Below are 27033 nucleotides of genomic sequence, written 5' to 3'. Positions count from 1 at the left end.
TTAACATATTAACTATGGTCACAGTGTCCCAGGTTATTTTTAGGAATTCGTGGGTCTTAAGTTTATAGAGCTACTCTTGGTCGTAGATATTCTCCTGGTTCAGTGGCTTTTAAATTCCTGATATTTAATCTTCTGGAAATTGAGAACACGATGAAGATATTTAGTGCAGAATGATCAAAACCCCCAATTCCTAAGCTACTTTGTGTTTTCCGCCTCTTCCCCTAGTGCATTAGGTAGGCTAGGGCCAGAGGACGGTGGCGCAGGAGAAGGAGGAATTTGTGTATTTTAGGATTTGGATTAAAGGTCTTGCCTTCACTGTTGAAAAATATTGAGATACCCATAGAGAGACACTGTCCTGTAGGTAAAAACACCTATCAGAAAAAAACCCTGCGTTTTGGGGCACCAGCTTGACTAGCATGTAGCTACTGGCTTCCTCCCTAATGAAAACAACTTCCTCCCCACCCTCCATATAATTCTGATGTATGTTTTATAGAAATTATGATTAACAGCTTACTCACATTACTAACTTGGACTAGTGGGACTGTGATTGTGTATACAAATGTCCTGACTTATGGTACTGCTTATACATACCTATGCCTGCACCTGTTACCTATAATTAGGACCCATCAAATAATATGTTAGTAATTCTATAAGGTCTCTAGAAACCTGAAATTGTCGGCTCTTGTCCTTCTTCACATGTTTCTCTTTGGAAGCCTGAAAGAGTAAGGGGGTCTGGTAGAGATGACAGACTTCTGCTTTTATAGTTGAACTGTGTACTTTTGTCTAGTTAAGAAATTACCTGTATGTTTGTTAAAACAAAGTTACATGAAGTAACTGCCTGTAGACTCCTTTTAATCACTGATGTTAAGATCACCAAACTCCCAAAGGCAGAGTCTAAAGATAGTATCACATGGTATGTACATAAGCACCTAAGGCAGCTAGTTCTGCTGAGTAGGCCAAGACTTAACTAAAGCTCTTTATTGCCTTTTAACTGGCTCTGGGGTAGTTTGATCAACATCCTTATGTTGACTCACATAGTGTCTCTCCCTCTTTTCCCACCCTGTCTTCTTCCCCTACTCTCTTTTTCTCACCTTCCCTGTTAGGCTGTGTGGTAGCTATCCACAGGAGCTCATAGTGCCTGCCTGGATCACCGACAAAGAACTAGAGAGTGTAGCAAGCTTCAGGTCCTGGAAGCGCATCCCTGCTGTCGTTTACAGGTAAGTAAGCCTGGCAGGGCCCAGCCCGGTTGGTGCTACTGCCACTGCATATGGTTTGCTGCTCTGCTGCTGCTAACCTGGGAGGAAGGGAAGGGTTCAGAGAACTTCCCAGGCAATTATGTGCTTCCTTATTGTTAAAGCCCACTCTCCAGTGATGCACCAGTCCTTACCACATCCAGAACACTTGCTGATGGTTCAAGTGATAAGAAAAATTTGATAAGTCGCCAGTCTTGCTATTTTAAGATCCTTCTGACATTTTTTAAAAAAGTTTATTTATTCGTGAGAGACACAGAGAGTGAGGCAGAGACCTAGGCAGAGGGAGAAGTAGGCTCCCTGTGGGGAGCCTGATGCTGAACTCGATCCCAGGACCCTAGGATCATGACCTGAGCCAAAGGCAGACATTCAACCGCTGAGCCACTCAGGCATCCCTCCTTCCAACATTCTATGGGAAGATAATGTATTACTACATTTCACTTCCATTTTGGCCTTTGAATTGAGAGAGAGGAGTTCCAGAAAGTGAGAGTTGAGTCATTTGTGATTGTCTCTGTGGTTGAAACTTTGACACATAAAGGGCTCTGTTTTGAGAGAGAGCATTTAGAATGCTAGGGCTTGGCTAGATAAAAGATCTTAGAGATCAAAGGCATGAGAACTAAGGGAGGCAAGTTCTAGAAGAGGATGGTGGCATGGTGGCAAGCACAAGTTTTTGGAGTCCAGGTCTTTTCACTGATACTCCTTGCTGAGACACCTTGAATAAATTCCCTAACTTCGGCTTGTTCCTAATTAGTAAAATAGGAATGATGTTCTACTTTACAGGTATGCTGTGCCAACTGAATGAATCTGTAAACACTAGGCTTCTCTAAGCGGTACATGGAGTAGGTTGTATTCCTGGGGGCTGCTTTTTACAATTCATTGAATAGCTCACTTCTTAAGGACTCATGTTAGGATTTAAAGAAGTCATTCCCTCTTATTTTGAAACTGTTTCAGATGTCATCTCTATATAATGTTTACATTCTCCATTTCATTTTTCCAGCTTACAGACTTTTTGGGCTTTCCTTGAATTTGGGCCAAACCAGTGGGGCTTAGTTAGAGATTTTTATGCCAGGAAGCATTCCATTGAAATATTGAGGATAGTAGGAAGGGATTTATCTCCTTGTGGAATTTCCACTGAGGTAACCAGCTTGTTCATTTAGTCCACTGACGGCAAATTCTGATGGCCATCCTGAATAGAGAGAGATGAAAAAGTGTTTGTTTCTGGCCCAGGGAATCCATTAAGTTTTCAATCTCAATTTTCATCACTGTTGTTTTCAGACACCCCTAGAAAAGTAGGTCACCAAATTTACCTATCACTCAAGTGGCAAGGATGACACAGGAATTAGAGAGCAGGGAAAGCTGAAAGGATTTGCGTCTTATCAGTGATCGGCCCAGCTCAAATAGGGAAAGCAGCCAGCTGCTGCTCTGTGGCCAACAGCTGTGTTAGATCAGCCCTGGCATTTTGTAGGGTTTGTAGGGATTTTTTTTTGTAGACTTTGAGCATAGGGAGGATGGACTATCCTTTTCAAAGTATGGGACTTTAGGTGAATTCTCCTTGTTGGTTGAGAAGTCTCGTTAAGTACAAGTTGAAGAAAAACTTCTTAGAATAAACAGGGGAAACCTTTTTTCCCTTTTAAAATTTATTCTAGAGGGCATGAGCCATGAGGTTTTTTTTTTTTTCCCTAGCCCTTCTTAGGGACCATAGTGTATAAATAAATGAAATTTTTATTTCCAGTTTCTCCAAGGAAATCTGCTCTCAGAGGATTACAAATGAAAGTTCTTGGCATAGGGACACCTGGTGGCTCAGCCATTGAGTGTCTGCCTTTGGCTCACAGCATTATCCCAGAGTTCCGGGATGGGGTCCCACATCGGGCTTCCTGCATGAAGCCTGTTTCTCTGTCTGCCTATGTCTCTGTCTCTCTCTGTGTCTCTCATGAATAAATAAATAAAATCTTAAAAAAAGAAAGAAAAGAAAGGAAGATCGATCGATCGATCCTTGGCATAAAAAAGAAGAAAGTTTTTGGTATAGTCTACACAAAATCAGATAGGCTTTCTAGGAACTCGCCTCTGTTTTGGAACATGTATCTTGTATCTCTGAGCCCCAAACTGCATTGTTAAATTATTAGGGAGCTTTGTAAAGGATATGTTGAAGAATATTTTGGGGATAGTCTGCCATTCTCTGCTTTGCCAGCCCAGGTGGCAAAATGCTTCTGAATCTAGCATACATTTACTGAATTTAATTGTCTATAGACTACAGTAATGATTCCTGAGGTTGCTAGCAGCAGTTATTTGACAGCACCACACTGAACTAGCATCCGATTAGTGTTTTTTTTCCTACTGTAATGAGAGAGTGTTTAATTGGACTTATCATTGAAGACAGAGATTACTCTAACACAGCAAGATAGTACAGAGGGCATCCATCTGTAGTGCAAATTACAGCAACCCCCTTTGTGCATTGAGTAGTCATTAGATATTTCTTGTCCTTTAGGGAGCTTGCCTAATACTAACTTTAGGATATTTTAAACATTTACATGTTTCTATATAAAATTGAAGCTTTTAGTATTCAGGGGGGGACTCATCCATTGGACATCTTAATTTTTATAACTTTTTCCTGGTTTTGTTTGTTAAAATGGTAGAAATGCTCTTTAGTGATTTTTAGCTGTGTTGTTTTAGTTCTTGATCATGCAATCTAAAGTATTTTGGAAGACTGCAGAAAACTGCTTATTGCAACAGCTCAGTTGGAATATAGCTGTTAAAATGCCATGACCCTTTAAACCCAAGATCCAAGCTGAAGAGTGCCATCTTCTGTTCCTCTTGGGCACTGCTGAGAAGCATTGCGGAGAAAGAGGATGCTCAGGAAAGATCCTGCCAGCCTCTTTTGTAAAGGTTGACATCAGTCAGCTCCGTTGTTTTCCAATGCATACTATATATGCTAGTAGGCATTTTAGGAATTAGGTTTTATTTACAGTTGGGCTCCATTCAGCAGGTGAGCCAACTGAGCATGTTCACAAGTGCTTTCCATTACCTGTCTGTCTCTGTCTGGGAGGATGTAAAAATTGCAGGCAAATGGATGGTTCCAGTGGAATATGGTTCTTGCTGAATTTCATTGATTGCTGGTGAGCTTTAGGATTAAAAGCAAATTTTTTTCTCACATTGTTCCTTGAAGATGACAAATAGATTCAATAATATGTTTTATTTACATCTGTCTCACACATATGTTATATGTTGTATGAATGTATGTACTAAGATTTTTTGTTTTAAAGATTATATTACTTTGAGAGAGAACACGTGAAGTGGGGGAAGAGCAGAGGGAGAGGGACAAGCAGACGTTGTGCAGAGTGTGGAGCCCTGTGTAAGGCTCCATCACAGGACCCCGAGATCATGACCTGAGCCAATACCAAGAGTTGGATGCTTCACAGAGTCACCCAGGCACCCCCTGAATTTACATTTCATTTTATTTCGCTCATTTATTTTAAAATATTTTTTAATTACTCTTGAGAGACACAGAGAAGCAGAGACACAGGCAGAGGGAGCAGCAGGCTTCTTGTGGGAAGCCTGATGTGGGATTCGATCTTGGGACTCCAGGATCATACCCTGAGCTGAAGGCAGTCACTCAACCACTGAGCCACCCAGGCATCCCTGTATGTACATTTTAGTGGGAGATAGAACATGGACACTTCCTCTCTGGGAGATAAAATTGGGGGCATTTAAAATTTTTGTTTACTGACTTCTTACTCTGATAATTTAGTTTTATAATGAAACGATTACTTTTATAACTTTTTAAAAACTTAGTGATTGTCACATATAGTTCAGCCTTTTAATGTGTACAGTTTGGTGATTTTTAAAAAAAATATATTCACAGGGTTGTGCAACCATCATTACAATCCATTTTAGTACATTTTGTACCACCTCAGAAGAGACCCCTGACCCATTAGTAGTCACTCCCTATTGCCTCCTCAATCCTCCTAGCCTCAGGGCACTAGTAATCTACTTTGTTTCTGCAGACCTGCCCAATCTGGACGCTTCTAATAAATGGAATCATACACTATGTGGCCTTTTGTGACTGGCTCTTCATTTAGCATAACATACTCCAAGCTCATCCATGTAGGATTTATTGGAACTTTATACCTCCTGATTGCCAAATACTACTTTTATTACTTTTTAATTGCTAAAATTGCCTACCTAAATTCCTAACTAGGAAAAGACTGGGTTTTAGTATCATCTTAAAGTAGACTTTTGAGGAAAATTTGTGGTCTTTAACTTTTTAAAAAGGACCTATAAAAGAAATAAAAAATAAAAAATGATCAGAATATGGCTTATTGAGGTTTTATGCTGTTCATTTTAAGAGCTTAAGGAAAGGTAGCTGGTGCATTGAGCTATCTGCCTATAGTAAGAGCAGTTTGTGAGTCACGAAGTCTCAGGGGATTTTGTAGAGTAGTCCACTGTGGGCCAGGTAAGTGTTTGAGTCCCAAAGGTGATACCTTTGGAAAGAACTTTGGGACTTTGAAAAGAATCCCCAAGCCAACCATAAGTGCACAGTTGCTGTAGTGGCCCCTCAGAAGTTATTGTGAAAACAAATTTTTCTGTGACAGCATCTGTTATGCCAGGATATTCGGGTACAGTATTAAAAAGGAGAGATTAATGTTTCATTATTGAGTGCAGAATTGGTGTAGTATTTGTAGATTACTTGTCACCTGATTTTCCAAAAGTAAATTTAAAGATTTAGATGTTTACTTTATGAATATTAGCTTTTTTAAAGAGCATACGCTTATCATTTTGTTGGTAATTCTACAAAGGTCTATCAATTGGTACGATTTTTTAGAAAGATCCAGATAGGTTTTGTTCTTTATTCTTGTTGCTATAGAAGATTTCTGCCCTGAGGAGACTTGAAGCTAACCCATCACTTACCTGTATTCAGGCCCTTCATTAAGACATTTAAAATCTACTATCTTACTTTTTGTGTGAGCTTAGAGCTTTGAAATGGGGCCACTGAGATGGATGCAATTGTTGTGTCTTGTTCTTTGCACAGGCACCAGAGTAATGGAGCTGTCATTGCCCGCTGTGGACAGCCAGAAGTCAGCTGGTGGGGCTGGCGAAATGCTGATGATGAGCACCTGGTGCAGTCAGTAGCCAAAGCTTGTGCCTCTGACTCCCGATCTAGTGGCAGCAAGCTGTCGACTAGGAACAGTTCTCGAGACTTTCCCAATGCGGGAGACCTTTCTGATGTGGAGTTTGGTAAGATGCTTCCTGGGCCCAATGGCAGCAAGTTTTTAGAGTATTTGTGAGAACTTTTTCTTGAAATGGCCTTTTCCTTGTAAGACAGAGAATTTGTTTCATAGGAGAGAGAGGGTGAAGCTTAAATTAATGGGATTATTTGAGGAATCATAGGTCTTGACAGAGAACCAGAAGACTGTTTTAGACCTGGTTTAAGAGGGTTAGTGTGTTGGTGGTCTTTCTTGTCATTGTGACAGAATGGGGTATATATGATAGGGGATCTGGAGTGTCTCCAGACCATGGCAAGAGACATGAGGCTTCCTTAAAAGACTATACATGTAGACACGAGATAAAGGAGACTGTAGGCAAAATGGAAGATAAAGAGAGAAGTTCTGTGTATCAAGGATTCTGGTTGGGGGGGGGGGGTTCACTTAATTGAGGGATTTTGCTTTTTGTTTGGTACTGTAATAGGTGTCTTTGGTTCTTATTTTGCACAATTCTGGGAGAAATGGATTCATTTAGTTTTTCATCCCCGCTCCTGATGTTCCTAGATTCTTCTCTGTCAAATGCTTCAGGAGCGGAAAGTTTAGCCATCCAACCACAGAAGCTTTTGATCTTGGATGCACGCTCCTATGCAGCAGCTGTGGCGAACCGAGCCAAAGGAGGAGGCTGTGAATGCCCAGGTGAGGTATATGGTGCTTTGTCCCCTGACACTGTTATCGTGAGTCCAACCCATGCCCAATGTGGTCTTAGTTCTCAATTTGAAATGAATGGCAAAGCTGTTTAGATTCTTCCCTGAAAAGTAGTTTCTTTTCAGGGAAGAAATGGAGGAGGAGGTGCGGTAAAACCAAAAAATCTTCCTTCCCAACCTTTAGGTGATAGTGTGTTGGTGGTCTTTCTTGTCATTGTGACAGAATGGAGTATATGATAGGGGTGATAAAGTAAATTCTCCCTTTAATAAGGCTTGTTCACATTTGGAAGCTGCTGCTTTAGTGGCTTCAATATCCCAACCTTCTAAAAGCTTTTTGTTGTGTTTGACAGTCGGTTTACTCATCACTGACCTCACAGAAAATTCCCCACATGGCTTCTACTTAGAAAACTTGAGGTGGAAATTGAAGCAGTAAATTTAGAACTCTAGCAGTGCACCTTTGTCCTGACCTATAGCAGCCCTACAGTTTGAATGCTGACTTTGTCCAGGGAGGGGCCCCTTTAGTGCTAGGTGTGTGCTGATGGAGCGGGTAGAGGCTCCACACTCCTCCTTCAGAGGCCACCTCAACCGTAAGTTAAAAGAGGTGGTACAGAGGCCAAATGTGAATGCACAAAGCGCACTGTCCTGCCAGATTCTTTTCAAGAGAGTCCAGAGCTGTAAATTTTGGCCCAAGAAGTCATCCTGAGGTGAGGAAGGCTATAGATCTTTTTCTTAAAAAATAAGGGCTTCTGTTTATGTCCATATCTTCACAAATCTAAATTTCCTTTTTGCAAAAACAGCTAAAATTCAAGCAATGTTTTTCCTCTCATAAAAGGACTGTACTAATAGGCATCAAAACATTGCAGTTTCATTAGTCAGCAGCTATAATGGACTTGCTTTATAGCCTGTTTGCTGCTTTTAAATTTGGCCATGTGGGCTTCAAATTCAACATATTTTTGTTCTCTTTATTGTTATTCTCTGCAGAGTATTACCCGAACTGTGAAGTCGTGTTTATGGGGATGGCAAATATTCATTCAATTAGGAGGAGTTTTCAGTCTCTTCGGTTGCTATGCACACAGATGCCAGATCCGGGAAAGTAAGACATTGGCCTTAGCTTTAATTTTGCTTTGGCTTTTTTTTTTTTTTAAATGAGTTTGGAAAGGTGTCTTTTTTTCTCTTTCCTGGTACACTTCAGCTTTACTTTCAGTCCCCGCGGGCATTCTTCTTTCTGTGTTAGGAGCACAGCAGCACAAAAGATGCTGAGAGAAAAATCTAGCCCTTGGAAATGTTAAAGATGTAGGGCACAAACCCACCTCAGTCTTCAGAAGCACTGCCTTCTTGTTTTTCCTGGGACCTCTTCTTTCTCTTCTACATAGTTTTTGGCTCATTTTTAATCCTGTGGTTTCTGATATCCTGTAGTAATACCTGCTGTGAACTGGGTGGGATATTTTACCTTGAGGAGTCAAAATGTATTCATCATGTTGCAAACAAGGATTAAACTTTCTTTAAACTTGCCATTTGGTGAATTCCTTTTGCATCTGCTTCTGATTCCTAGACTACCCCTCTTATTTATTAAGGATATTACCAGATTCTTATTGCTTATTAAAAATGAATGTTTGCATTTGCAGTGAAATAGGTGAACTAACACCCACCTCCCTTCAAGGGAACTGGTTGAATACAAGATAGATTAGCAGGACTGCTCTGTAAAACAAATATGGACAGATAAATATATAAAAGCCCCTGTTTTACTATTTCAGGAAGCCAGAAATGGTGCTAGAGAAGACAGAATTTTCCCTTTTCTGATGTTTGTGCTGGAGCCCATAGCTATTTCCCTGGGTTCTGTTCAGTAGTTCTGATCACATCAAATTTTGTGGAATTCCTTGATTTATTCAATCAAATGGCTGCCTGAACCACCTGTACTAACTCCTGGTAGTAAATGATTAGATTCATCACAGTTGGAATCAGCCCAAAGGGTGAAGCAGTTGTCTTTGGGAGAAAAAGCCTGACCAAAGAAATGAGCTTGCTGCTCTGCTTTGGAGATGAGCAACTTGTATCTGCTACATATTTATAGAAACCAGCACGTAGTGCTCTCTTCCCCAGAGATAGGTCATAGAAAGAGCCTGGCTGAGGTCTCAGAAGATCTGCCACTAATTGTGTGACTTTGGCCAAGTTGCTTAATTATTATGGGTATCAGTATGGTATCAGTTTTCCTGTTTTTAAAATGATGAAAGGGATAGAATCAGTACCACCTGATCTCAAATATTTTCCATATATTAAAATTCTTTTCTTTTTTAAAAGATTTTATTTATTTGTTTGATAGCACAAGCAGCAGGAGCAGCAGGCAGAGGGAGAGGGAGAAGCAGGCTTCCTACTGAGATCATGACTTGAGCTGAAGGCAGATGCTTAACCAACTAAGCCACCCAGGCACCCCTAGAATTCTTTCTTAAAAAGCCTTAGAAAGCTCTTTTTAAAATCTAGAGTCAGAAAGATGCAATTGGTCCTCACCTGGTCCGTATGAAAGTGTGGGGATTTTATTAAGGAAAAGGGTGATGTTTTGCCTGTAATTGGCAGCAAGTCATTAGGCACTACTTCTTTGAGGGTAAAAAGAAGCCCTGGTAGTGGTGAGATCAGCTATACGCAAGCCTCTCAACCCTTGTTTGAGGCCGTGGAACTACAAATCTGATCACATTTTGGAGAAATCAGAGCTTGTGGTATTGCGTGTAGGGAGTAGAATTCATGACAGGGCACAAGAACCAAATGTCAACATAGTTAAAAACCAAGTGTGATATGCTTATGATTACTTCCAAGGGGTAATTCTTGAGATCTGATACTTTCTGAAGGTCTTTATGAAAAAAGGTTCTTCTAGATCCCTGCTGAATCCAGTCTCTGTTAGGTCCCATAACACCATGTAGCCATTAGTATACTAATTTGTGAGAGTCTTGAGTCATTAGTTTGGGCTCACCCAGTTTCAGTCAATAGAAATTCTTTTTTTATTTTTTAATTTATTTTATTTTATTTTATTTTATTTTATTTTATTTTATTTTATTTTATTTTATTTAAGAAATTCTTTAAATTTTATTTATTAGATCACACAAGCAGCGGGAGAGGCAGACAGAGGAAGAGGGAAAAGCAGGCTCCCCTGAGCAGGGAGCCCTGATGTGGGGCTCAATCCCAGGACCCTGGGACCATGACCTGACTGAAGGCAGATACTTAGCTGTCTGAGCCACCCAGGCGCCCCAGTCAATAGAAATTCAAGACTTTGGTGGCAGGTGTTAGAGTGGGGAGCAGGTGCTATTGTTTGCACTGTTCATCTGGCTTACATCTCCTTATAGATACGTCTGTATGTGTGTTTTCTATACCTTTTTTTTTTTTTTTTTTTTGAGAACTTGTTGGGCATAGTTGCTGATCATTAAATGTAAGTACTTTCTGTTTTACAATATCAGAAGTGGCTTAATTTCCTTCAGAAGACTCCAGAAAGAACTGCATTTCTTGAGGCACTTGGGTGTCTCAGTTAAGTGTCTTCCTTCAGTTCAAGTCATGATCTCAGGGTCCTAGGATCGAGCCTCACATCGGGCTCTCTGCTCAGTGGGGAGCCTGCTTCTTCTCCCTCTTCCTGTGCCTGCTGCTCTGGCTACTTGTATGTGCACACTGTCAAATAAATCAATCTTAAAAAAAAAAAAAACCCTACTTTTCTTATACTGGGTATGTAACTACCACAGACTGAGAAATATTAATTTTCAGAAACTAGGCATAAGATTTCTGTAACAAAAATTCTATTACTGTCCTATCTCTAAAGCTGTCATCTATTGTATAGTAGGGCTTGAGCCTCTCATCTTTGTACATGCTTCATAAGGACAGATTTGTTTGTATTGGCAGTGTTTTATTTGGAGGGAAAGATCTTTGGCAATTGCTTTTTAATTTCACAGGTATTTGGCATGATGCAGTAAATCATAAAAATCAAATTTCCTTATCCCCTTCTGTTTTTATTTTTATAGTTGGCTCTCAGCCCTTGAAAGCACTAAGTGGCTCCATCACCTGTCTGTGCTTCTGAAGTCGGCACTTCTGGTAGTGCACGCTGTGGATCGTGATCAGCGGCCAGTACTAGCGCACTGTTCAGATGGCTGGGATCGCACCCCCCAGATTGTGGCATTGGCTAAGCTCTTGCTGGATCCATATTACCGAACCATAGAGGTAGGTGCATCCAAAGAGTAGGATTTGGTACTTCGTTATGAGTGGGAGAAACCTTGGAGGGCTTTATGATCAGTTTTATCGTAGTGGTTAGGTCTAAAGAAAGTGAAATTTGTATTAAAACTGTTGCTCCTATACCTTGAGCTAAAATGTGGCAGTGCCTCCTTCGGTTCCTATGCCTCTTAAAAAGTAGCAGATTGTGAATCACAAGGTATTGAGAATACAGTCATATTTTCCTTTGCAGTCTATGTACTTGGAAAAGCTTTGGCTACCCCAGGAAAATGGGGCTACTATAGAAGGATCTTGGCATGCTTGCTTATTATGATAATGGGTCCAGATATCACTTCAGTGTTCAATGGAGAAAGAGCCCTACTCTGAAAGAACCACGTTAAAGATATAAGAAAAACCATAAAGGTGCCCTAAAATACATATAAATCTGGAGTAGGGAAAGATGTTAGAAACAAGACTGTAAGTATAACATGAAATATAGAAATCAAAAAATAAAAAATTTAGAAAAAATGTGGCTTTTATGCTGTGTTGTGAATTGGAAGAGTCTAAAAGTTTAGACTCAAAAAAGGCTTAGATAAATGCTTAGTACCCTTTTGATGACTATGGAATGGAGTTGAGGGAAGTGGGAAATTGCCCTAAGCATGTGTTCCATGGAGCCTTTGGCTATGGGGCTGGGTCAGGGTCTCCTTTTGGGCTTACTGGGAGTTTGTTTAAAGGGATTATTGTTGTTAGTCCTGACAGGCTCAGAACTGTCATATCTTCTCCATAGACAAGTACACATGATCTCTTCTGGGTGTTTCCCTGCAGGGTTTCCAGGTCCTTGTGGAGATGGAGTGGCTGGATTTTGGCCACAAGTTTGCCGACCGGTGTGGTCATGGGGAGAACTCCGATGATCTGAATGAGCGCTGCCCAGTGTTTCTGCAGTGGCTTGACTGCGTTCATCAGCTTCAGAGGCAATTTCCTTGCTCTTTTGAGTTCAATGAAGCATTCCTTGTGAGTTTGGGCTTGTAATTCTTCATCTTGGGGACCTTCGAAAATTATGGGGGGTGTCAACGCAAATGTTTGTGGGCTAGTTTTCACCTGAAACTATGCATTCTTTTTAGAATTTAATGAGAAGCCATTCTTTCTCCCAGTAATAATTAAAAACAGTAAGAAGTGTGTGTTTATTCACTGAATCCAGGTGTGTTAGCTTTGCATAAAGTCTTTTGAGTTGTTTTAGACTTAACTTTTAAAATAGATGATAGAGGGGCACCTGGGTGGCTCAGTCAGTTAAGGGTCTGTCTGCCTTTGGCTCAAGTTGTGATCTAGGATCCTGGGATTGAGCCCCACATTAGGCTCTCTGCTCAACAAGGAATCTGCTTCTCCTTCTCCCTCTGCCACTGCCCCAGTTTGCTCTAATAAATAAATAAAGTCTTTTTAAAATTTAAAACAATAAAATAGATGATAGAAGTCCTGACTACTTAGAGAAATTAATGTGAGTGTCTGGCTGGCTCAGTCAGTGGAGCATGTGACTCTTGATCTCAGGGTTATAAATTCTAGCCTCCTGATGAGTATAGAGATTACTTAAAATAGAGAAGTAACAGAATATCCTCTGCTCCCTCAATCCGTTTGCCACCCCACCCCCCACTTGTTGTCCCTTATCCTTTGACAGAGGACTCACTGTCCTTGCCCTGTTCCAGCCCCTCCCTCCATTGCTGCACTGGCCCCCACTGCCTCTCTGCTCAGTTGCATGGTGCCAGCATTTCTCCTCTCTGCCTTTTGCATTGGTGTATTTCCCTCTCTACCACATCGTTGCCATTAATACACAGACATGGTGTAGTGCCTTTTATCCCCTCAAAACCGTTTATCAGCTTTGCATCTCTTGCCAACTATTAGTCTCACTTCCTGTATCTCCTCTCTTCACAGCAGAGCTCCTCAAGTCTTCTGCATTTACTGTCTCAAATTCCTTTTTTCACATTCTTGCTCTAAAACCCAATCCAGTCAGGTCCAGAGCTGTGACTTCCATGTTGCTAATCCAGTGATCTGCTTTCAGTCTTGATCTTGTTAAATTTTTTTTTAATTGAGGCATAATTGACACTATAACATGCTAGTTTCAGGTATACAACACAGTTATTCTAAATTTGTGTATTTTGAAATAATCACAATCAGTAGCTAACATCCATTACCACACAATTTTTTTGTGAGGAGAACTTTTAAGAGCTACTCTCTTAGCAACTTTCAAATATGCACTAGAGTATTATTAACTGTAGCCACCTTCCTGTATATTACATCCCTAGGGCTTAATTTTATAACTGGAAGTTTGTATCTTTGTCTTCATCTTACTCTTTGGTACTGTTTAATCACACCTTTCTTTTTCTTTTTCTTTTTTAAATATGGAAAGCTTCACATATTTGCATGTCATCTTTGCACAGGGGCCATGCTAATCTTTTCTGTATCGTTCCAATTTTAGTATATGTGCTGCCGAAGCAAGCACAATCATACCTTTCTTGACACCTATTCTTCAGTTGACTGCCAACACACACTTTGCCTTATTTCTTCTCTGTCTCACTAGCTGGTCCTTTCTGTCTCCCGTTCGTCCATATTTTCTCAGTGCTGAATGTTTGAATGCTCCAGGACTCAGCCCCCAAGGCGCTTCTATAGCTTACTGCCTCTCTGAGGATTTCATCTAGTCCATTGCTATTCATGATTCCCATCTTTATAATTATGTCTTCAGCTTAGATCTCTCCATTTAACTCCAGACTCACATACCCAACTGTGACTACTCAGTATCTCCACGTGGATGTCCTAATGGTATTTCACATTGAACATTTTAACATGTTCGAAACTTGGTTCCTGATTTCCACATCTTCCCATCCCCAAATCTGATCTTCTAGAAGTCTTCAGCCTCACCAGGTGGCAACTCAGTCTTTCCATTTATTTAGGGCAGAAACTTGCATGCTTAATTCTCCTTTCTCTTTCATACTCCACGTTTTATTCTCTCAGCAGATTCTGCAGCTTTACTTCTAAAATCTATCTAAAACCTGGTTACTGGAGTGTCTCGGTGGCTCACTTGGTAAAGTGTCTGCCTTCAGCTTAGGTTGTGTCCTGGGACTGAGGCCCACATTGGGCTCCCTGCTCAGCGGGGAGCCTGCTTCTCCCATTCCCCCTGATGCTTCCCCTCCCCTTGCTGCTCCCCCTGCTTGTGCTCTTGTGTGCTCTGTCAAGTAAATAAAATCTTTAAAAATTAAAAAAAAAAAAAAACAAACCTGATTACTTCTTGCTGTCTTCTACTATTCCCACACTGGTCCAAGTTACCACCATTTTCTGACCCAATTCTGGAGAGTCAGCCCACCAACTCGAGGGATCCCTTTGTTTACTTTAGAAAGAGAGAGCCACACAAGCAGGGGGAGGGCCAGTAGGAGAGGGAGAGAATCTCAAGCAGACTCCCTGCTGAGCACATCATTGATAAGCACTGAGCCTGACATGGGGCTCAGTCTCACTACCCCAAGATCACGACCTGAGCCAAAATCAAGAGCCCACAGCTTAACTAACTGACCCACCCAGGCGCCTCTAGAGGAATCCTTCTAAAACATAATTCAGACCATGTCATTCCTCTGCTCAAGAACCTCCAATGACTCCATTTCACACAGAGTAAAAATCAGTCATTAAAATGGCCTGCAGAGCTGTCCTAGACATTACTTGTCTAGATTCATTTCCTATCATTGCCCTCCTTCTGCAATGTCCTTCAGTTACACTAGCCTACTTCTCTTTCTTGGAAGTTGTAAGCACTTGCTCAGTCAAGACCATTGTGCTGGCTGTTGCCTTTGCCTGGAGCATTTCCCCCTGAGATACCCTCTTAACTTGCTTTCTCACTTCTCCTGCTGCCCTGTATGTGCCCTGTCCCTCTCACCCTGCCTTAATTGTGGTCCACAGCATGGTCACCCCTCCCCTACAACTGGAACCAGCTCCATCAGGGCGGGATAGGTGTCTGATTATTGTTGCCTATCCAGGCCCCATAGAAATGTCTGGGGTATGTCAGATGCTCAGGAATGATTTGTTGAGTGAAAAGTTGTTGAGAAGTGCGTTCTCAAAATGAATGAATGAATGAATGAATGAATGAATGAATGAATGAATAAATAAATAAATAAATAAATAAATAAATAAATAAATAAGAAGTGCGTTCTCAGTTCAGACTTGAGTTGCACACTGACCTGCTTCTGTACCCAGGTGATATGATATCTGTCCTCTGGGGTGTGCCTATTAACTTAGGACTTTCCAGACTGGTTACCAGGGAGGCCTAAGAGGAGAGAGGGTGCCAGCAATCTCTCTTTGCTCTTTTGACTCAGGAATTCTATGGTTGAGGTTGGCGCTCAGGGATTGGTGTGGTGAGGAGGCAGCTCTTGGTGTGGCTTACTTGGTTCCCCCCATCCTTACGGATCTGAGGTGCTCTTAGGGATGTTGGGGAAGGGGGTGCTCAGTGGGGCTACCCTTCCCCCAGAGACGCTATTGCTTTATTTTGGACTCCCACAGGTGAAACTGGTGCAACATACCTATTCCTGCCTGTTTGGAACATTCCTGTGCAACAACGCCAAGGAGAGAGGAGAAAAGCATACTCAGGAGCGGACATGTTCTGTGTGGTCACTGCTTCGGGCAGGCAACAAGGCTTTCAAAAACCTACTGTATTCCTCTCAGTCAGAAGCCGTATGTATCCTTCAGCCTTTCCTCTCTGATCAGCAGAAGGAGTTTGGGGGTGGTGATATATGGGTGCCTTTGTCAGTAGAGACTGTTTTCTCAAAGGCATCTCTGTTGTCTCTAGGTGGGTTGGTTCCATTTTTTTTCCATCTGTCCCAAAAAAGGCTTATTTCCAGGTGCTTCTCTGACCTGTTTCTGCCCACTCTTTGCTCAGGGTGGTTTGATTTGATATACATCTTTATTTTGCCACTCCAGACACAAATCTTTTCTGGCATCTCTGTCAGAGCTTAACTCACTCTTAGCATATTCTAACAAGTGGAAGGGGAACCTAAATTGTCCGCTAGATGTGCCTCATAGCTCAGAAGGAGCTGCCACCAGGCCCCTGGCACCCTTCCAGTGTCATCAGGTGATGATAGGTACTGCAGCTCCTGCAGAAAAGTGTGTATGACATTAGCATGTGTGTCCGTGTGATTTTTCTGCTCACGTGGAGAACTAGCAGGCCCTTTAAGACTTTGTTCTTTTTTTTTTTTTTTAAGATTTTATTTATTTATTCATGAGAGACATAGAGAGAGAGAGGCAGAGACACAGGCAGAGGGAAAGCAGGCTCCATGCAGGAAGCCTGACATGGGACTCGATCCCAGGTCTTCAGAATCCCACCCTGGGCTGAAGGCAGCACTAAACCGCTGAGCCACTCAGGCTGCACAAGACTTTGTTCTTCAAAGGAACACCTTCTGTTACACAGAGGACAGGAGACATGCACATCTGTGTTGTTCCTTTTGTCAAAAATGCATATTAAATTCTAAAGTCAAAAGGAGGCTAATTAGAGGTTATATTGCTTTGCTGGACTGGTAATATGCTTCTATTTAAGTAGTCAAAGGAAAGATTTACACTAACTGCTTCTCTTTTCACTCTGCCTGTTGGAGAAGTCACAATACAGGAAGAAAATTCCCTTCTTTTCACATAATTAAAATGATCCTATAGGACAGGTTTGACAGTGTCTTCTGAAGCCACATTATTATACCAAGAAACAGTCACCATCTATTGGAGTGACTCACTTTCATATGCAGTAAAAGCAATAAATTAAGTTGATTTGAAAATCAGTCATTTGATAAAGGGGACCTAAGAAATAATGAGAAATAGATGTAAAAACTCCTCTTGGATTTTCATACCCACAAGAGGTGGGAAATGGCAGGTGGTACAAGACCTGGTGAATGTTCCAGCTTGGTGATTACATTTGACCCTCATTTCTAAAGACTTGTTGGGACTTACTTAAACCTATATCCTCACTGCTCTCTTCTCAGGTGCTGTATCCTGTGTGTCACGTGCGTAACCTGATGCTGTGGAGTGCAGTGTACTTGCCTTGCCCATCCCCGTCTACCCCCGTGGATGACAGCTGTGCGCCATATCCAGCACCTGGCACTAGCCCTGATGATCCGCCCCTGAGCCGGTGAGCCCAGAGGGTTGATACCAAGGCCTGGAGTCCTACCTGGGTGTACTTCTGTGTAGACTCATCCAGGCATAGTTAGAGATCATGATATTATCTGGCTCCACACATCTTGCTTAGATCTCTGAAGTCTTCTCAGGGAAAGTATAAGGGTTTCAGGCTACAAGGCCATTAAGAGCCTCATTTCCTGAAGGGCATTGGGCCTTGTCACTATATTGTTTTTTGCTGCACGCACCGAGCAGCTTCTCAGTGATGGAGTAAACCTCTGAGTTCCTTGTGACCCTCTGGCTTGAGTTTCAGCCACTGCACTGTACTCCTTCCTGTCTTTCTGCTAAAAGGCAGATGCCATCAGATGATAGAAAGTTTGGCTTTGCCACTTGAGAATTAAGTTTATTGAATTCAGGCTGCTAAATAAATTAATGTATTATTTACATTAATAGCAGAAAAATCAGCAGTGCTACTTTGCTTTGTCAATAGTTGAGAAACAGAGCAGCATCATGAATGTTTTTTTAAAATAGCATTTGCTATTAGTTTATCTGTGTGAGCACGGGGTTGAGCAGGGTGAGTGGAGGATAAGAAGAAATTTGCAGACTAGAAGAAGGGCTTTGCTGGGACTTTGCTTTTCCATCTGTCTCAGCCTCACTTTAGAGATGCCATAGATCCTTGAATAACTATGGACCCAATTATGAAACAACTGCCTTTTAAAATCAGTTGTCTCCTGCTTTCATCTGAACAGCCTCACATTCTCATTCCCTCAAACTCCTTTTGTTTAGGCTACCAAAGACTAGATCATTTGACAATCTGACTACAGCTTGTGACAACACAGTGCCTCTAGCCAGCCGGCGCAGCAGTGACCCAAGTCTGAATGAGAAGTGGCAGGAGCACCGGCGCTCCCTGGAATTGAGCAGCCTGGCTGGTCCCGGGGAGGAGCCTCTTGATCCTGACAGCCTGGGGAAGCCAACCAAAGTGCTGGGCGGTGCTGAGTTGTCTGTAGCAGCTGGAGTGGCCGAGGGGCAGATGGAGAACATTTTGCAAGAGGCCACCAAAGAGGAGAGCGGGATAGAGGAGCCTGCCCAGAGGGGGAGCACTGAGATGCAGGAGGTCAAAGAGGAGGCTCTCTTAGAAAAGGGGAAGACCCCTGAGGGCTCAGCCATTGTCCTTCCTCAAGAACCAGAACTGGGTGATGCTCCTCTGGCGAACCATCCTGGCACTAACCTTTCTGGATTCTCACAGGGTATTCCTGAGCAGCAGGGTGGGCACAGTGTTCTCCCTGGTTCTTTCCAGGGAGAGGATGCCCAGGAGGTCCCTGTGGAACAGTTCCGAATAGCTATCACAGAGGAAAGAGAGGAGGCATTTCTTCCAATCCCAGTAGATACAAAAGTTGGCTATGATACCTCACAGTCAAGTTCTCTGCTGCCCTCCCAAGTCCCAGTTGAGGCCAGAGGACCAAGCACGGACAGTTCAATGGACATGTTAATAGAAGATCAAGTCAAGTCAGAGAGTGGGCCCGAAGGCCATCATAGACCTTGCCTGGTAAACAGTGGCTGGTTCAGTGGCAAGGACATGCTTCCTCAAGCCACAGAGCCCCAGCCTTCAGAGAAGAGCCTAGCTGAGAGACCCCAAGTGGGATCTGTGGTACATAGGACTTCCCCTGGCAGCACCCACAGCCCAACGCATTCTCCTTGTGCCTTGCCTTTAGCTGAATGTAAAGAGGGGCTTGTGTGCAATGGTGCCCCAGAGACTGAAAATAAGGCTTTAGAGCAATCCCCAGGGCTTAGCACCCTCCAGAAGCACCCCACCCCCAACGGGCACTGCACCAATGGGGAGGCTGGTAGGAGCAAGGACTCACTGAGCCGCCAGCTGTCTGCTACAAGCTGTAACTCTGCCCACTTACACTCAAGGAACTTGCACCACAAGTGGCTGCACAGCCACTCGGGGAGGCCATCTACAACGGGCAGCCCCGACCAGCCTTCGCGCAGCCACCTGGACGACGATGGCATGCCTGTGTACACGGACACCATCCAACAGCGCCTGCGTCAGATTGAGTCAGGCCACCAGCAGGAAGTGGAGACCTTGAAGAAACAAGTGCAGGAGCTCAGGAGTCGCCTGGAGAGCCAGTACCTGACCAGCTCCCTACGTTTCAATGGGGACTTTGGGGATGAAGTGGTGAGTAGACCACGGTGCCTCGATAGCTGCCCAAGGAGAGGGCACACTGAGGCTGGACGCTCTTTGTGCCCAGTGCACAGTGATTGGCACAGATTTCTAAAAGAATTGTTAAGGTCCAGAGTAGTCCTGTTGAGAGGCTGGAGATCAGCCTCAGCCATGTGAATGGCAGTGTGCCTGTTATTTCCTGCCTTGCTTACTTGCCACAGGTGTCCTGTTTAGGTAGTTAGGATAAGGAAGAGAGGATCACGTTTTAAGGAAGGGCATGAACTCCTGGGCAGAATGACATTAGTAGGGCAACGTCAAATTGTAATGCCTGTCCTCCCCAGTAACTAGTAAACTGGGCTCCCTCTCCATCCTTCCCTTCCCCCCGCCACTGCCCCTAAACACAAGCTGTAGCTATGAAGATTTAGTTTAACAGATGTTTGTACCTGTCCTGTGGTGGGTGATGGCAGTAGAAAATGGGGAGAAGGGATTAGTTTCTGGCACTGTGGAGGAGTTAGCATTGATGGGGCCTGGAAGTGGTACTATGTGATGGGGAGTTTCTAAGGGAGGTGCTCTCCTCACTGGCTGGATCTGACTTGATGTGTTCAAGTACAAGCGTGAGCCTGGCTCTGAAGCAGTCAGCGTACATTAAAGGCGGGCTCATCCAATGACTTTCAATTCAAACTGACTTCTCAGTGTTTCCTTCATACTAATGATGGTTTCTCATTTTCCCAAAGAGTCCTTCAGAGAGGGGATCCCTGGGTGGCGCAGCGGTTTGGCGCCTGCCTTTGGCCCCGGGCGCGATCCTGGAGACCCGGGATCGAATCCCACGTCGGGCTCCCGGTGCATGGAGCCTGCTTCTCCCTCTGCCTGTGTCTCTGCCTCTCTCTCTCTCTCTCTCTGTGACTATCATAAATAAATAAAAATTAAAAAAAAAAAAGAGTCCTTCAGAGAAAGGAGGACATGCCCAAAGCACTCAGTTTCAGCACGCAGATGTAAGTGGCAGGGTCAGATTAATGGACTCATTGGAGCAGCTGACACTGAGTTCACACTCCATCCTGATCACTTCTGTCCCCCTCACTTCCTTTAACCCAAGGCCCATCTTTCCACTGCAGAGTCACCGCGCACAGCCTTAGACCTGTGTATCTCTCTTCCACCTAAGTCCAGCCCGGTCTCTGCACCTGCTCAGCCCATTTCTTGATGCCGGATGTGCCTACAGATCTGGCAGGCCCACCCAGAGTCCCCGGTGCTCCCTTCCTTACCAAGCCAGGTTCATTCTGTTCAGCTCTGTTTGTTTGCCAACAGACTTCAATCCCCGACTCGGAAAGCAATCTGGATCAGAACTGTTTGTCTCGCTGCAGCACAGAGATTTTCTCTGAAGCCAGCTGGGAGCAGGTGGATAAACAGGACACGGAGGTACAGGCTCAGCCCCTGTTCTGAGTGCCGTCCATGCAACTGTTTTATGGTTCTTCTCCACCCCTATCCCTGTCCCGTACCCCTGGCTAAGGAAAAACCTCATAGCACACTTAGCCTTGAGCCTCTGTGAATCCCCATCAAGCCTAGAATTTCTGACCCAGGGAGACTCAGCAAGCTGGTCCTCTCTCCACCTTGTCTCTGTTAACTAGAGCCTTGCCATAGTGACCCAGGGTGCTGCTGCTTGATACTTTATCTCAGGGGAGTTTGGAGTCCCCTCTAGGGAAACGATTTGGACGCCTTTCTTGTACTGCTGACATCAACCTGTTGGGCTGGTGCCACCAGAGCCAATATGGTCCTTGTGACTGTTGCTGCCCCCAGCATGGCTCTGTGGCTCCAGCTGGATGGCCCATCTCCTGTCACTAACCTGGCCCCATCTCTTTTACAGATGACCCGTTGGCTACCTGACCACCTGGCTGCCCACTGCTATGCATGCGACAGCGCCTTCTGGCTCGCCAGCAGGAAGCACCACTGCAGGTGCCATTTGGGGGGTTTGGTGGGGTGGGCCAGGGTTTGGAGGCTGAGATTTGGCCCACAGAGCCTGCAGCTTGGAGAAATGTGGGTGTCTGGCTGGCAGTGTCCCATTTGAGGCAGATCCTGGGGTCTACAAGGCTCCAGCTTATCTTTTTGTGCCTCTAAAATTGGTGTTTGCCCTTGGTGTCTTTTTCCAATTCAGAGTGATCATGACTAAATTTTAAAGTGTGCAAATCATGTCCCCTTGTGTCTGTTTTGCTTCCTGGATTAGCAGAGCAACAGCCACCACCCAAATTACCATTTCTTATTCCTAGAATACCATTTCTTCCCGTTCAGAATGGCTGCAATGAGCAAAAGCTTTCTTGCTGTGGGCAGGGAACTTCATTTTCCTACTCCTTACCCTGCTCCCTGACCCTAAACTTTTCCTTGTGCCAGTAGTGAGGAGACCTAGCTGTGGGAAACTAGTAGGGACAGCTGAGGACATGACATAGTCTTCAATCCTTAAGGCTTGTGACTTCTTTCTTCTTGATTGGGGTAGTTAGTTGCTAGGGATGCTTTGCCCCAGCTGAGGTGGCAACTATATAGATATGTTCAGTGTTCTTGGGACAGGAATTTTATCTGAATCCTGACCATAGCTCACCCAGAGGAGTGAACCCAGGTAGAAAATGGTAGAACCAGGTAGAAAACCCACCTCTTTGTCTAGTAATGATGCTTCTAGGACTGTATATCTCCCTACCCTGCACCCCAAGCCCAAATGTCTTTGGTTGGCTTCTCCTCTGAGCTCTCTTTCCCCTCCTTGCAGGGACACTGACCGTGTTGATCAAACGTGGTGAGCATTTGCAACAACCTGTCTGTGATGTCTGCACATCTATAATAACTTCTCCACACTAACGCTGCCATTTCCCCTTCTCTGCACTCATTGGGATGAAGCCCGGGGCTAGGAGTGCAGGCAGGCAGGTGGGCTTGGGGGAAAACCAAAGCAGCCAGCTGAGGAGACTATTAGGGCTGAGTCAGGCTGCAACTATACACTCCCCTCCTGACCACGTAGGTCAGCTCAGCCATCTTGGCTTGTGCCTGAGAAGCAGTGCTTCAGCAGGGGCTGGTCTTGTGGCATAGCCAGTTGGGTTTTCAGAGCTATTTCTTGTGGGTTATTCCTTCATTGGGATGCTAGAATGATGCTTCATGATCTCCAAGTCAGAGAGCATTGCCTTTAAAAACAAAAAAAACCAAAAAAAACCCCAAAGAGACCAGGACTGAACAGAGGTGGTCTTTCCAGAGAACTGTTTTACATGGAAGACTTTAGTGGAGGGTTCCACTTAGGGTCTATCAGGACTCCCTGAAAGAAGCCAGATAGAAGAGCTTACCTGATCCAGTTTGTATCAGGATGAACTCCAGCAGATAGGTTAAATAGATGGGAACATTCAAAAGTAGATTTAGGTGATATTTCTGTGTAACCGTAGGTTCTTGCCAATTCATGCTTTCCAGAAACATGAAGTGCTTACTGCGTTCTAGAAGATGAAGTTGTGTGTGTTTTAGTTCTGTCCTTCCATTCCCCCATGTCTAGCCTTTCCTTTTTGTGTGGTGTGGGTTTTTTTTGTTGTTGTTGTTTGTTTTTTTATGTCCCCAAAGGGTATTTAGTATTCTCTTCTCTGTGTACAGGTGGTTCTTAATTCAGCAGGGGGTTTGTATTCTGAGGAGCATAAATGAAAAGGTAGTGAGTGATACAGGCTGAGGAAGAGGATTTCGCTTCAGCTGCTTTCCCCAAGTCTTTGGTATGTCAGGTTCCTTGAAGACTCCCATTCTTGGGTTTATTGAGGTTGATTTGTACTTTAGGGCCTAACAAAGTGGGGTTGTAAGGTGGGCAGAAACTTACCCTCTGCCAGTTCTTTTCCTTTCAGTGGTGAAGGGCAGCTGTTTGGATGTATGTACCTGTCCTGCATGGACACAGAGCCAGGCTTTCAAGTGGAGGAGGTGAAGGGAGGCTTGGGGCCTGGTACAGTCAGGCCTTCAGGTGGAGCTCTGATAGTCCCTGATAGTTGCATGGGGGCAGGGGAATGAGCCATAATTGACTGACACCTATCTAATAAGGGGGCTGTTTGTGCACGTGTGTTCATCTGTACTCTTGTCCTTTCACCCTGAGCATGTGTCACTGGTTGCTTGTCTTCTGGCTTTGCATGCTGGCAGCAGGGCAGTTCTAGATGGCAATAGTCTGTTCTCCATGTTGCTGCCTCCGAGCCTCTGGAAAAGTAGCCAGTTGGACAAGGCCCCTCCCTCCCCAGCTAGGCTAGGTAGTTTGTCTCAGCTGAGGGGCTCGGAGGTAGTTCCATTGGACTCTGGCCTCTCTGTGACCACAGGCTACACAGAGGCCAGTGCCCAGGTGAGTTTGGCCAACTGGGTTTTTCTGGGCCAAGAGTTAGCCAGTGATCTAGCAGCTGCTCCTGCCTTGGGCCCTTTTGTTCTCCTTGGATCTCTCTTGAGCAGCATCCTCTTGTATACCTGGTAACCTTGAGCCATAATGGTGAGGCAGCCAAGTGTCCTTGTCCCTAAAGTCACAGTGGTGTGCAACTCTACTAGGCAGGGATGCCCCACACACACACTTGGCTTATTCCTGGGCTAGACAAATGAAATGGTTCACTCTTGGAGGAGTCTCCAGCACATCCGAATTACATATAACAAAGTTCTGTCTTCTAAAGTTGGTTTCCCCACACCATACCTGCTACTGAAACTAACTGTGTTTTGTTTATTCTTTTCATCTCAAGGAATTGTGGGAATGTGTTCTGCTCCAGTTGTTGTAATCAGAAGGTTCCAGTTCCCAGCCAGCAGCTCTTTGAACCCAGTCGAGTATGCAAGTCTTGCTATAGCAGCCTACATCCCACAAGCTCCAGCATTGACCTTGAACTGGACAAGCCCATTGCTGCCACTTCAAACTGAAGCTCAGTGACCTGGGGCGAGCAGAGGCCAAGCTGCTGTTCCTCTGACAGGCCCACACAGCCTGGGCAGACCGAGAGGCCCGTGCACTTTGGAATGGGGGCATGGAACCAACCACCTGTGCAGAGTGACAGAAATTTGGGATGTACCACTGGATTGTAGATTGATTCCCCCTCCTTTTTTTTCCTCTCCCTTCTCCATCTTCCCTTTGCCTCCAAAAAAGAAAGAAGTCCCCTGGTTATCTTAATTTTTTTTTTTTTTTAAATGGAAGACCAGAGGTTGCCAGGCCCCCTGTAACTGTAACTGTTGAGCCGCCTGCTGTCCTGTGATGCTGAGGGTTAGCTTGGTTCCTTAGGATGGGAGGAGACTGGTCAGAGTCAGGAGTTGGAGGCCTGAGATATAGTGAATGGGGAAGCAAACCAGGGCTGATGTTTTTGACTATTCCTCGTGCCACTGCCACATCAGAACTGAATGGAAAAACCTTTGCTGCTGAGGAGGCTGAAGCATCTTCCCTCGGAGCAGTGCCCCGAATGCCCTCTACCTCCTGAGAGGAGCCCGGCCAGTCTCACCTCGCAGATAAATGGGATCAACATTTGGAGGGAAGGGCACATAATAAACAGAACTCTTCCAGGCCCCCCCTTTGAGGAAGGAAGGTGTTTGATCCTCTGAGGCAAGTGAGAGGGCCTGGGGATGGGGGTGCCAGCATGTTCTCTCTTGCATGGGATTTTATTTTTAACTTGTCCCTAGATAGTCTAGGGTTCCCTTCACTGTCATACGTATGCCTCCCTCGGCCAGATTGTGTAGCACTTCCCACCCTCAGGCATAAGAGTGCAGACTGGCCAGAGTGCAGTGTCCTGCTGCCGTGGCCAAGGCCAAAGCCTGCCCTGAGCCCGGGCACACCTGGAAGCCCCTTCTGGGGCCTGGTCCCCCAAACAATCTCTCTTCCTTGACCAGCACAGGGAAATCCAGACTCAGGGTTCCAAAAATTTCCCATTCCCAAACCAAACAAATCATGGATCTCCCCCTTAAGGGGTAGAATCAGCCTTTGAGAGTGCAAGCCTCTGGAAAAGGGAGCATGTCCCATACAATCAGCCTTCCTCCTCCTTCCCTTCTTGGGGTAGTGGGAAGGGCCCATCAGTCCCCCTGCCCTGCCGCTGTGCTGCTGGCCAGCAGTGAGGGGCCACTTGGTGACTCTGCAGGGTTCTTTAGAAAAGTGACACAGCCCGTAGGAGATTTGGGGCACCTTTCCTCAGTAAGCTTTGATGTGGTCCAAAAAGAGCCTTAAATCAAGAATATTTGTGAGTGAGTGTGGGGAAGGGTGGAGAGGAGTTTAGGTTTGTGCTTTGTAATCTTGGCATCCATGTTTTGTGCCTGCCCTCCCTCTTGGGGAAGGGCCATGCTTGGCTCTGCTAAAAGCTGCTAACTGGTAATGGTGGATTGTGGTGAGCAGATGGAGGTGAGGCCAGGGAACCCTCTGATCCTTTGGAAGCAATTCTCTGGCCAAGGAAAGTTGTGTCTCAGGAAGGTGGCTCCTGTGTGTGCCTGGGTGTGGTTACGACGTGGCCCAGAGCCTACCCTGGAGCTGTCAGTCCAGGCAAAGCCAAGAGCATCTGAGCACGTCTCTGACTTCCCAGTGGCAGCAGGTTGCTCGGAGTTTGAATTTAGTGAAACAGGGTGTAGTTCTTCTCCGCACTCTGTGTGGTCTGGCCGTGCAGGTAGGGAGAAGTCAGTCAGTCTAATTAAAGATTGTGCAGTTCCTAGTGACAGGTGCCAAGAGGTGATGATACGGGTTTCTTGGGTCTGATGTACAGTGTGAATAAATGCTTGCAGCTCTTAGCCCTTTTCGATCAATGAAGCACTTTTTTATTAATATTTTTCTTTGTATGTAAAGGAGGAACCGTAACTCTCCGTAGCTGTACATATAATAACCCTTTTCTCCTAAAGAGGAGTCAGTGAGTGCTCCTATATTTTTCATTTTTTGTCAAAGCAAGAAGTAAATACTTTAGAACTGTTAAATATATAAATAAAGTGAATAAAGTTTAGTGTTCCGCATGGTAGCATTTGCTAACACGTTCTAATTCTTTGCCCTGTGGTTTGTTCCCTCTTCATCCCTTTTCCCTCTTACACAGCAGCAGCGTGAGGTGATACCGGGAAACTGAACTTTGGTAAGGATAACTGCAGCTTTCTGTTCTACTCGGGATCTTGGCAAGGTGGTGTACTACAATGCCCAGGCACTGAAACACATTTTCCTTGATGGTTTTGCCCCTAACATCTCTAAAGCTAAAAAGGCAAAGCAATCAGGCATCTTAACAATTAGGGGTTTTTCTTCGTCCAAAGAACTGAGCACCCATAGTAAATATAGTAAATAAAACTACCTCTGGCTTCTAGGCTTCCCCCAAACCCCTCGCCCTGGGGAGCATCAGTTGCATCTGCAGCCGTGGTTAAGCACAGAGGTCAGCATGCGGTAGAGCTCATGCTTTAGAGCTCAGAAGATGTTGGGGCAGGGGGAGGTGGCTGGAAGTGCTCTGTCTATTGTTCTTGGATGGTAG

General features: G+C 44.5%; 1 protein-coding gene and 1 non-coding gene across 12 annotated transcripts in view; one reads left to right on the top strand and one right to left on the bottom strand.

The window, feature by feature from the left end:
• The window catches only part of MTMR3 (myotubularin related protein 3), a 140815-nt gene extending 114274 nt beyond the window's left edge, over positions 1 to 26541 (top strand). For 5 of the 11 annotated variants that reach the window (XM_041729316.1, XM_041729310.1, XM_041729313.1 and 2 more), the window contains 13 exons: positions 1104 to 1217; positions 6277 to 6482; positions 7013 to 7144; positions 8134 to 8245; positions 11145 to 11340; positions 12154 to 12339; positions 15856 to 16026; positions 17319 to 17464; positions 18235 to 19627; positions 20915 to 21025; positions 21471 to 21559; positions 22359 to 22385; positions 24316 to 26541. In XM_041729316.1, the coding sequence (XP_041585250.1) occupies positions 1104 to 1217; positions 6277 to 6482; positions 7013 to 7144; positions 8134 to 8245; positions 11145 to 11340; positions 12154 to 12339; positions 15856 to 16026; positions 17319 to 17464; positions 18235 to 19627; positions 20915 to 21025; positions 21471 to 21559; positions 22359 to 22385; positions 24316 to 24487 (3055 nt within the window). In that variant the 3' untranslated portion in view covers positions 24488 to 26541. The remainder of the gene's footprint in view (positions 1 to 1103; positions 1218 to 6276; positions 6483 to 7012; positions 7145 to 8133; positions 8246 to 11144; positions 11341 to 12153; positions 12340 to 15855; positions 16027 to 17318; positions 17465 to 18234; positions 19628 to 20914; positions 21026 to 21470; positions 21560 to 22358; positions 22386 to 24315) is intronic. The other 6 variants (XM_041729318.1, XM_041729320.1, XM_041729317.1 and 3 more) reach the window with 3 other exon arrangements.
• Positions 13713 to 13819, bottom strand: LOC121475874. The gene has a single exon (XR_005983825.1). It is a non-coding gene; the product is annotated as a U6 spliceosomal RNA (small nuclear RNA).
• Positions 26542 to 27033: the final 492 nt, after the last annotated feature.

The sequence above is a fragment of the Vulpes lagopus genome, chromosome 14 (assembly GCF_018345385.1).
Source record: "Vulpes lagopus strain Blue_001 chromosome 14, ASM1834538v1, whole genome shotgun sequence".
Lineage (NCBI taxonomy): Eukaryota > Metazoa > Chordata > Mammalia > Carnivora > Canidae > Vulpes > Vulpes lagopus.
This window is presented reverse-complemented; position numbering and strand designations above follow the sequence as displayed.